The following is a 12,331-nucleotide window of genomic DNA, read 5'->3' on the forward strand; positions in this document are numbered from 1 at the left end:
ATCCTAGGATACTAAAGGAATTAGCTAACCCTATAAGTATATGCTTTAGTCTATCCGTAGCCCAGGGTCGTTTACCAAAAGTTTGGAGGAACGAAATAGTAAGTCCTATCTTCAAAACAGGTACAAAACGTGAACCTGAGAATTACCGACCCGCTAGCCGGACTAACGTGGTTGTTAAAGTTTTAGAAAGGGTTATTCGGAAGGAGCTGTTTGAGTATCTCGATGAAAAAAGGATCCTTTCGGAGAAGCAGCATGGTTTAAGCATAGGTTATTCCTGTCTCACTGACTTATTAGTAGCTTGTGAAAGCTGGTGAGCCCTTAAAGGCCAAAAGTTACCTATAGACGTAGCCTACATTGACATCAGCAAAGCTTTTGAAAAAGTTCCTCACAACCGGCCGTTGTATAAGTGAAGAAATGTCGGGGTTGGAGGCAATCTATTGATGTGGATAAAAGACTTCCTAGTTGGGTGCAAAAAAAGAGGACGGGCGAACTCAAAGTTATCCAGCTGGGAAACTGTGCTTAGTGGAGTGCCTTAGGCTACAGTTTTGGGGCCGATGTTATTCCGTTTATATGTAAACGACCTTCCTCGCTTCCCATTATAATCGGTCTCGCTATATGCTGACGATGTCAAGGTATGAAGAGCGATAAGAAGTAGGGGTGATAGCTTAGAATTTCAAAATGATCTGGAGAAATTATCTGAATGGTTTTAAACCTGGCAGTTGCCGATAAATACTTCCAAGTGTATTGTGATGCATATTGGTCATCAAGGTGCAAATACATCTACGGTGAATAATATTGAGCTACCTGTTGTCCAGACACATAGTGACTTAAGAGTCATCGTTAGTCAAAACCTAAGGACTACTGCACACTGCTGTGTAACAACTGCCAAAGGTTTCAGAATCCTATGGTCAATACGCAGAGCCTTTATTCATGTTGACGCTTAAACTTTTTTGAATTTGTACACAGTGTTCGTGCGTATTAAACTTGAGTACTGCATACAAGCGGCCTAGCATCTGCTTAAAAAAGACAGTGTGATTTTGGAAAAGGTTCAGAGAACAGCAACTAAGCTGATTCCCGGAATAGCGAAGCTTCTGTATGATGCTCGATTGGCTTAGCTAAACCTATTCCCGTTGTCATATCGAAAAACTAAAGGTGACTTGGTTACGGTTTTCAAATTACTTAGTAATAAATTTGCTCTTGATATGCCCTCATTTTTCTTGTCTTCAGAAACAGAGAATTTACAAGGACACTCCAAAAACTTCAAAAGCTCAGAACAAATTACTTGTAAGCTGATTATCGACTTTCCCATCTAATTATCAACGAGTGGAGTTCATTATTTCAGCACGTGGTTGAGGCTCCATCCATCGACTCTTTCAAAAGAAAGTTTGATCGATTGAGAGACCTCCATTGCCATGACAAAAGCAGACCATCAAGTCTGTTGTTCTTTCCAAACTGAAACCGATCTCTTCTGGTAGAAGGAGACGTCAATACATTAGAATCCATGCACTCGAGGAGAAGTATAAAAGCTCCATAATAACTTATCTAGCAAATATACTACGTGGCAAACAACTTGTTAGAAGTGCTATAGTCAATAACTTGAAGTCTGAAAAATATTTTTAGTTAAAAAGATTGTACAGACTCAAATTTTTTTAAAAAGACAATTCATTTAATTCCAGGTAGCTTATCTAACCAAATTATGTATATATGTATTCAGTTCTTTGTAAAACAAACTCGTTGAACTAAACTGTGCTAAAAATTTTATATTGCACCAAATATTGATTATTAAGCAAAACCATTAATAATAATACTCAGCCTTAATATGAACGCATTCACTCATGAACCTCCTCTCAGTAGACTGTTCGGATTTTGCAGTATCCGAATCCACAGAACGGATAAAAGAAACAATGTGAGTTAATAAAATGTAATATTGATGCCTTATTTTAGACGCTTATTTTACATGTAAATATGCTGATCTTGAACAATGGTCATTTACCGCTCTTGGTTTTAACGTTACCGTTACTTTCTGTATGTTGCTTAATGAGTTTAAAAACCTATGCGTCGAAAATACCGACTAGTTGTTCTAGGTAGTGGGGGAGTAGGTAAAAGCGCTTTAACAGTGAAGTTTGTTTCCGGAAAGTTTGTGGAAAAATACGATCCCACAATTGAAGATTTCTATCGTAAGGACATTCTGTAAGTTTTTCACAGTGTTACGTCTTCACTTTAAGCTTTAAGTCTCTTATTATCCGTTCCCTTTAAATATAGTCAGCTTGTAAATCGCTTCACACCCCATGTGTTGTATCTTTGCGTACTTGAAGTTAAATACATAGCTTATATAAGCTATTAATACGCGTCTCAACTACCTGAGTTGATGAATACTTAGCACATAAACTTTAATGACTAAGATAGCATGTGACTATTTAGTCATTTGTACCTTCCTAATAACTGTTGTTTTCACAAGACAGTGTAACCTTCAATGCACATACCTCTTGTATCCATATTCTTATTCTTGTGCTTAAGTGTGCGCGTATGTATACTTATTACTGTACCCAATCCCTGTCCCTTTGTCGCACTACGCATTATCTATTTTGAGTGGGAATGTTTACCTTCTCCGTTTCCTATCTCTTTGTCTGCCTGCTGAAATAAATATATGAAATATGAACATTTGAAACAATAGTATTCGGCTTTTTGTAGCCACGTTGTTATTAACAGCATTTGCTGACAGACCATGTGCGATGTAAGTAGAATGTATATTTCGTCTACTTCATTAACTATTCGGCCATATTGGGGTCACACCTCAGTCGTTAAATCTCAAGTTGGAAATCGCCAACTTAGGTCTTTGAATCCGTGCCAATATTTCGTCATGCACCAATCCAAAAGAAGTGGTGAGAACTCCAAAATAAGTGAGTTCGTTTATGCGTGTTAACGTAGACCAGTCATGAAACAATATTTTGCATTTAAAAGAAGTGAAACACCAAACACACGTTGTTTCTCAAGGCAATCAAAAGACTATATTTTGTCGTCTGTATACTCTAATTCCCTAAGTACATCTCTGTTGGTAGATCGATCTTTTAAAATTTAGTGAGCAAGGTGTTATCTTTAAAAGACTGTTGATGACAAATTAATGTTAAGATATAGAAAGTGAGTAACCCTGACAAACAATTAATGTTATCGATTCTGACGATAACTTCCCATAAGCTTTCAGTTCAACCGGTAGTTACCTAGTAGACATCGTTCACATCTCCAACTCTTAACCGATGTCTGAGTGGGATTTTCTCCCAATTATTAGACAGACCTACGACTAAAACTTTCATCGCTGATTGTTTATGTAGAATCTGGGGAATCGATAGGATCTCAATTTAATTACCCAATTCTAACAATAACAGTCGTCCTTATATTGACAGAGATCATATACAGGTTGCTATGATACCATTAACACCATGGAATAGAAATCGAAAAATTTCAAGCATTTTATCTAAGTTAGCTACTGTGTTATGGCTCGTTCCATCATGATACAATACGGAGCCTCTGTAAAACTCAACAAAAAATGAAGACGGGAATGTGAGCAGACACTTACATGGGGAATTTCTACCAATGGAGGCAGATAACTAAATCTAAATAGATTTAAATATTAACTAGTCATCACGTAAATAGCCCATATATGGTGAGTGAAGCCCATTAAAAGATAAGTAACTGATGTACTGTCATAGAAGAAAACCATGTAATAAACATTATGGCTCAACTACCAAAGTAAGAAACCTATTTCACACTGGTTCGGACTGTTTTCTACAATTAAGATGTAACAAAAGTAGCTAAAAGTCCCTCAGATCACGATCAATATATGTAGTAGTTTGCTATTGGTTTGTACTGAATCGTCTGACTGTATGTAGGGTTGATATTTCAATTTACTGGTTAGAGATATTGAGTTTGACTATGCTTATACAATAACACCTGATCGCTTTATTATTCTAATCTTAATTATTATTTATTGTTTTTTCGGTTTCTTTTATTACACGGATTCTATGCACATTTTCTTATGTTAAAAAGGTAACACTTTTAACCAGTAAGGCCTACCAAATTGTTTGTTAGTTCAATCAACTAACCCTTAAAATCTCTTTCAAGTGTTGTAGTATAACGGTGATACAGAAGTATCTTAGTGATTTTACTAACTTTATCCAAGTCCTGTTGGTAGGTGTGGACTACATGGTTTGGCCCCACACAACAACCGTGATCAACATGGTCCAAAGTTAGTTGCAACGGCATAAATACGGTTACCTATTATCGCTTGGTCTTCGGGTTCCAACATTCATGTCTTTACTCAATAAATTCATTCGTTTTCGAACCATATCCTCTATCTTATAGTCTTTTCTACTGTCAATAATACTTTTATTTTGACTTTGTTCTGTCCATCTTGTTGATTTGATCTCTCTTCACTGATATGGTGTAGTGTCTTGGTCATACATTGATTATGATTTGCTATTTGCTGTCTTATTTTCCTGAGGAGTTAATTTAATGTTATTACGTGTCAATTTTTTTAAAAAATTGGCCTGCACATGAAGTATCAAAATGTAATTTATCAAGCGTAAAGTTCATTGATTAATCTTTCGTCATATATTTTTAATTTAAGTAAATCTCAAAAGCTGTATAACTGTCAACATCAGGACTAAGGTTACTTTTCTGTTAATTATTATTAATATCGTTCATTTTCTAAAATATAAATTGACATTCCAAGTAGATAAGATATATTTAAAATTTTCACATTTAGGGTTGATGGTGTTCATCATACTCTAGAAATTTTGGATACTGCTGGAACAGAACAGTTTTCTTCCCTGAGGGATTTGTATATACGAAATGGCCAATGCTTTTTGGTTGTCTATAATCTTGCCAGCCGTCAGACATTCAGCGATATACGTAACATGAGAGACAATATATTGAGAGTAAAGGGTCTTCAACCAGGCTCTGTACAGTCTGTACCTATAGTTCTCGTTGGAAATAAAGCTGATTTGGCACTAAATGGTCATCGGGAAATAGATCCACAAGAGTCTGAAACACTTGCCGCCCAATGGTGTTGTCCACATTTAGAGACGTCTGCAAGAGATGACGTTGGAGTAAATGAAGCATTTTTAGAGGCAGTACGTCAGGTAAGGTTTGGATACTTCCATAAATATTCTTTTATCGAGGGATATAACTAGCAGCGGTATATATATTACTCATAAGCGAGCTATATGAATTCAATACTGATTCGTTAGTAAAAATTGTTTCAATCAATAATTTAATGCTTTTTCCATTGAATAAGGAATGTAGATATTTTTATTCACCTCAGGATAATAGCATGATAGTTACACGATAAATTATGTGCCAAATATTCCCTCGTTTAACTTCATGTATTAGATTCAATTGTAAATATTTATATTTCACTTAATTCATCACATCGATGGATTGGTAGATTGGACTAACATGGTACGTATTCCATTGAAATCATAAATTAATCAATGTTGGACCACCATTAAAAACCAGGAAGCATTGGACGGCCGTTTCTTTCTAGTATGAGACTCCTCAACAGTGTGCATCCACGACCCCGCACTCGGGAACCGAACCCAGGACCTCCGGTTTCGCGTGTGTATTTAACCCCTATACCACTAAGCCAGCATCCAGTGGTATTAATGTCTAACTTTAACCAATCTACGATATTGCGCGATAATCTTTCATTGTCTTCGGTGGATAACTTCCTCACACGCGACACGGTTGAACCCCACTGGTCACGGTTTCTCACTAGAACTTCGAGAATTCTACCTCGTGTGTTGGTTCGTAGATGCACGCTGTTGAGGAGTCCCATACTAGGATGAAGTGGCCGTCCGTCGCTCCCAGGTTTTCAGTGGTGGTCCAGCATCAATCGGTTCGTTATTTCATTGAAACTCAACAATCTCCTCAGCCCTGTACCGACAGAACTCATTGTTATCTACTTTCCAGAAAAAACAATGTGAATTAAGTTGATCCACTCTTTAATATTGTCGACATTTTACCTTATTCAAATCAAAATTACAATCATTGGTAATTAATTCAATTGATTTTGGGTTTAAGGATAAAACAGAAAAAAAGAAGTGAGATTATAATCTAACGATCTGAACAATTGGATTTTACTCACTGACTTGTAGCTTGTAAATAGTTTAAGTTATACTGCGCACTTATCAGACATAGCGTTTTGTTCTCCCATAGTTTATTTATGTGACTGTTGATTTGTCGTATATGTGATTATTATGTTTCACTTATTATGAATTAAAACAGACAAAATTATCAAGCCCTAACTATAGATAACCTTATTAAACTGATTGACTTCAAGGACATTTGATGCGAATATTCTGCTTTATTTATGCTTATATGCTCTCACTTTTAAAATTTACTAAACAGGTTCGGCTTAGGAACCATCGTTCAAGCACTTGAATAGTTGATAGTGCTATCCCTTCCGTTATCTAAAGCCTTAATTTCAGTATAATTCAAATATTTGACTCATTGGAAGACACTGTTCTTCTAGCCCTACATGACCCAGCTATCCAAATAGAAGTGGACAGAACAGATAATAAATTTCAATCGATTGTTTGAAGTTAAAACACTCAAACCGTTGAACCATAAATTAGTTTAATGAATAGTTTACTGGAGTATATTTCCTTACCTTAACATAATAGTGACATTTAAAATCATCACCACTCAATGTTTCTTTATTTATCATAACCGAGAAGATGGATGTACTTGGTTTATTAAAAAAGAAATAATTCTATTTATATATGCAAATATACTTGCTCTCAAATTTTAAATAGAAAATTAGTTAAGAAAGACAGTTCTTTGTCATACAAGCTCAAAATATATTACCTATTTCTAACTTCACTTTTCTATGCATTGGAAGCATATCCTGGTTGTTGAAATTAGTGGTGAGACCAGATTTACGATAACAGGTCTTGGATTTCGGCGCGAAATTAATTCACCCATTTGGCTAGATAGAATCTTGGCATTATAGCTGATGTCAGTTCGTGATGAAAACCTTAAATCTAATTCCTAACCCTAATCATCAACCGTAAATCATAATCCTTATTCTTTCGACTGCTTTATAACCCTCATTTAACCATAGTAAGTAGGTAGACAATCTCAAAATCACTTTAGCGTTGCTCAAAGATCGTCTATAAATTATAGTCTCTCCAAATTAGTTGTTCAGGTCAATAGGATTTTCAATTATCAACCAGAAATATAAATATTTTTAGTGTTTGAAAGAACTGACTTTTAACTATTTTTTAGTTCTTTTTTTAAAAAAAATAATAATAGTGGCTTTATTGAATAGCATATTTTTAGTTACAGTAAAGAATTCTCAGCAAGAATTGTAAAAGATTGCCACAGATCCTCGATTTCTATGGATCAAACTTACGAATGTTCAAAAATGTTTGAAAAGTATTTAAATAGTGATTAGCTAAAATTTATATTCATTCGCAAATGTTCACAACTAATATTACTTCTATAAAATCTCTTTTAATTGCACAATATGTTTCTCCAAAAGATAGATGAGAAGGGGAATTTATTAATCATCATGATGGTTTTTCGTTAATCTCTCAGTACATAAATTCACAATAAGTTGTAAACATTTTAAGAAAACGAGTAAGTACATATATGGCTATCATACATAATTAGTCTGGTAAAATAAATAGGAAACGGAAATTTCTGGTAATAAATATACATTTGAAAGATAAATGGTTCAGACGTTTGATTTGGCCACTGTTCATAGGTACAAACCTTGTCTAAATTACTTTATATTGAACAAGTGACTAGTATTACTAACACCGCACAAAATGTATAACCCCAAAACAGGCACACTAATCTATACTTTATTGCAAAGTTAAGTTATAAGTTAATTGGTGTTCACCTTTAATTCTGCAAGAAAAGGTTTGACAATCTATTATTTAGCTCAGAAATTAGCCAAGTGTAAATATCGAAGTAATAATAATGCATATACTTTTCTTCTACATACATGTCAACAATAATAAGATGATGTATGGCAATTGAAATTCCCAAGAGATTATGCATTTTATGTCTGCTTCAAATTTTTTGTCTTTATTTTGTACTACATCAACCGATTATTATTATTATTATTATTATTATTATTATTATTATTATTATTATTATTGCATAAACTAGTTGGTATTGTTCTATAAAATATCTTCTATCTATCATTTTCAATGGTCATCATATCCAACGTAGAACCTGACACAAGTACACATCATTTACAAATTGCCAATACCATTATTCAATGTTCATAGATATTTCCTTTTCTTATTAAATAATTTATCTTTAAGTATTTATTGTAACTCAAACTAATGTCATTAGCTTTGATAGACCTATTTATTTTTATGTTACTGTTAGGATCAATGAATTCACTATTATTTTCTCCCCTCTAGTCGCCTATTGATTGGTCGATTGTGTCATACTTTCTTGTTCACACTTTTGTGTAAAATGATTTACTGACATTAATCATTTTTTTATTAGATTAAAAATTTTATTTTTATTAATTAGTTAACAATAGTATCTTCGTTTATTTATTTATTTTTTTGGGGGGGAAAGCTTTCATTCTCATCTTTTTAATAATTTATTGATTTCAGCTTTTAATGCTTGAACCGAAACGTCGAACCTTGTGTGTAGTTTTATAGACAAGAAGTAGTACTTTTATGTGTAATCATTGAAGTATGATGTAAACACATATTTACATGTACGCCTTTCAGAAAAGAATTTGAAGTATAAGACAATGGAACAAATGCTTTTTTTATCTGGATTGACACAAATAAAATGTGCTTTCAATTTTCGTCAAATGATCAAATCACACCAATTTATTGCTACGAATTCATGAAAAATTAATTGCTAATGTGTTCTATTGAGTTGTAGTATAATTTTTTTCTCAATCAGTTAATTGGTTTCTGTAATGTTTATTGTCTGTCATCATCAATATTATTACTATTAATTATCAAGAGAGAAAAAAACGTGCCTTTTCAATGTGTAAAAATCATAATTCTGTTTGTTTAATCTTTTTAGTCTTCTCATTTCTCTTCTGTTGTTCTTAGTGCCTTTGTTTTAAGAGAAAATGTTGTATGTATAACTCTGTATGTATATTCTTGTCGGACTTCAATACACACACATATACGATTAGTTACTGTCTTCATCCTTTTTTCTATTTACGTGTTTTGTGCCAATTTTATATTCTTCTACTGCCTTAGATTCTGGTGCCTTAAATATTTATTACGTTATTTATTATATTATGTTATCTGTATTGTTTGTTTATTTTTACACATTTCAATATATATTTTGGCACTGGTTTGATTATTGCACCAAGATTATAACCTGTTTATCGTGTAGGTTTTCTTGAAAGTTTGTTAATTGGACAACATTACTATATGTAGGTGTCAAAGAATTCATTTACGTATACATGTATACAACATTCACGGTGTTTATATGTATGTGTAACTGAATAGGATATCTTGTTACGTGTCTTAATTAATGAACGCCTTCTTTGTCTCCGTTATATGGTGCTATTTCAACTTTTGTGAAAAAAGGTTATTAATTGTGAAATATTTCTACTGGTCTTTTTTAGCTAAAGAAACGAAAAAAAAAGAAAGTTTATCTATATCAGTATAACAACTGAATTGGCAAAACTTATTCGATAATTTGTCGTTATTTATCTGTTTTTTTTCTAGATAGGCTTCTTGTTTTTTCATCGTTTATGCAGCATGTTTTGTTTTTGTGTGTATTATGTAATTCGCTCATAAATAATCATTTTAAAAGTGGTATATCCATCCTTATTTTTATTAGAATGCCTTCTGTATAACTTCTTGTCACGGAATATTGAAACTTTGTTTTTAGTTTACATCTTTTTTTGTGCATATGTACACATACAAACATCTCTCTCTCTCTCTGTGTGTATGCAACATTCTCCTTAGTTTGTGTTTCACTTTTCATTTTGTTCATTATGCATTTATTTGTTTTATCTGTATTACTTCGACTATATATTCATCATGACTGTATAATTCTGCTGTATTTCTATTAACTTGTTTAGTAGTTATGTTTAAAAAACAACCAGAAAGCTTATATTATTTTTTCTTTAACCAATTATGTTAATAATTTCATATATACACTTTTTGTAATTATTTGGTGTAAGTTTAGGTAATTAAAGTAATATACATTTTTATTGTGGATCTAAATACTCTTTCTTTATAGATATATTAAGTTGGTTGTTGGCTTCACTAATTCATATTGTTCTAATTGATTATATCATACACCATGTAGCAAGAAAAGTTCATTTTTTTTGCAGGAATTCTGGTAAATTAGTAGTTGCTCGGAACAAATCACTTCATTCTCTTTAAGGGGACGATTATATGGAATTAAACAACATTCAAATTTATTTTGTTAAATTTAGGTATCCATACAATAAGTATTCATTACTTATCTCAAATTATTTCGATTCTCCATAATCAAGTTTTTCATTTCATTATTTCTTTCTGTACATTATAGAACTCAACGATATATCAAAATTCTTTGTTTTTATTTGCTTTGTTGAGTCGTGGAGACTACTACCTCAGGGGTGGGGCAAATGAAATACTGTGGGTTTCGAAGTTTTATGACCGATACTGTTTAGAATTTCGACTTTTTGTAGACATCTTGTTGTGATTTCAAAATAATATTGTCAAAAAATGCCTAATAACTCATTCGTATTATGCTTCTGCACACGATATATTGCATTTATTCATAGACGAGAAAATAGATCCTTTCCGCTTCTTTTAGCGACTCCAACGAGAAGTTGGAGTTTCCAGGACTGAAATGATTGGGCTTTGTTTTATTAGGGTTTTACTATCCGGTTACCTCTATATTTTGTTTGGAGCGATGCGTGTTGAATTTCAATACAACTACATGAGGATGACAAGATCTGAGTGAGAAAAGATTTATTAATTTAACTAAACGCATATTGTGATTTTTTATGTTTCCCAGTTTCCTGTAGTTATTCAGATTACTTTAGTTTCTATAAAAAAATGTATTACGACAATCAATTTCGCAGATCCAGTAGATTTACTGTCTGTTTTTTGATGTATTATGTAATAAATAAGACAGGATGCTTTTAAATGGTGAGCACAACTAACTTATTGTAGGTTTATATAACAATAGTTTTAATCGACTCGACTCATATAGATCGAACCGCCAAAATTGTTAATTTAAAATTGATTTCCGGCGTAGAATTCTATTTTATTCTTTAGAATAATAATTAACAGCATCTTTTGTAAAGTTTTTCACCGGACAAATCATAATGAAGGTGTCTCTCTGGTAAACATTTGAATAACACCTTATTTGTCGGACGTTTAAGTAATTACTTTCATGAACTACTTTGCAACTACTTATGAGTAGCGTAACTCTGTTATAGCAAAGTTTTACGTTATATTCATGTGTGTGATCCAATCCGAAGAATGTGGTTATCCATAAAATAGTTGAATAATATTTTAATTTTACCCAGTGATCAAACTAGGACATTTGAATAATAATGCAAACTAAATTTCTACCATATTTCGATATTCTGTGTGACTCAATGCACAAATGACTGGTTTAAATATTCTCATTACAGACATTGCAAGTACAACCTGAGCGAAGAAATATTTTTCTCAGTTATGTTCTCCTCATACCTAAACTGATTAGAATTCTATTTTTTTATTATTGTTGTGCTTATCTAATCACCACAACTGAATCAGTGTATATTTCTATACCCAAATATGAAATTTCATTTTAATGTCAAGTCATGATGAGTAGCTGGATGGAAAAATATTTCTTTGCCAAATTTATGTTATTAATTTACAAGTTAATTTTCCATTACTTTTTAAATGGGTGTCAGAATATAATACCTAAGCATTCGTAAACGCCCTATCACTCTTGATGTAATTATAAAGTATGTTCACCCACTGGTTATCGCACGTTCTAATAATTGGAAGGTTTACAGGCGTTACTGAAATTACTTTCTGTGAGCTATAGCTCTCTGCCATCTATAGGTGTATTGGGAGACAAGTACATCATCATGAAGTAATTGTCCACCAATGGCATTTTGTAGATCCTTTACTGTAGTACATTCTACTGACTTGGCACTAGATGTCTGAAAAAGTATAGTCCTCTAGATGTTTGAGGAGAAAGCGATTCAGTCATACGGACGAATATTTTTATCACATACACTGATTTCAAGAGATGAGTCAATCATGAACATTGAGGATTTTACTAACCATGTAAATGTTATATACGTACTTTCCAATTTTAATCGTCTCGTATTGCAAAT

General features: G+C 32.8%; 1 protein-coding gene across 1 annotated transcript; it reads left to right on the forward strand.

The window, feature by feature from the left end:
• The first annotated feature begins 1,993 nt into the window (after nucleotides 1-1,993).
• RAP2A (Ras- protein Rap-2a) lies at nucleotides 1,994-11,819 on the forward strand. The gene is made up of 3 exons (XM_051216245.1): nucleotides 1,994-2,190; nucleotides 4,763-5,138; nucleotides 8,637-11,819. Exons 1-3 carry the CDS (start codon nucleotides 2,054-2,056, stop codon nucleotides 8,682-8,684), a joined length of 561 nt encoding a protein of 186 aa, XP_051073768.1. The 5' UTR covers nucleotides 1,994-2,053; the 3' UTR covers nucleotides 8,685-11,819.
• The last annotated feature ends 512 nt before the right edge of the window (nucleotides 11,820-12,331 follow it).

This window comes from Schistosoma haematobium, chromosome 1 (assembly GCF_000699445.3).
Source record: "Schistosoma haematobium chromosome 1, whole genome shotgun sequence".
Lineage (NCBI taxonomy): Eukaryota > Metazoa > Platyhelminthes > Trematoda > Strigeidida > Schistosomatidae > Schistosoma > Schistosoma haematobium.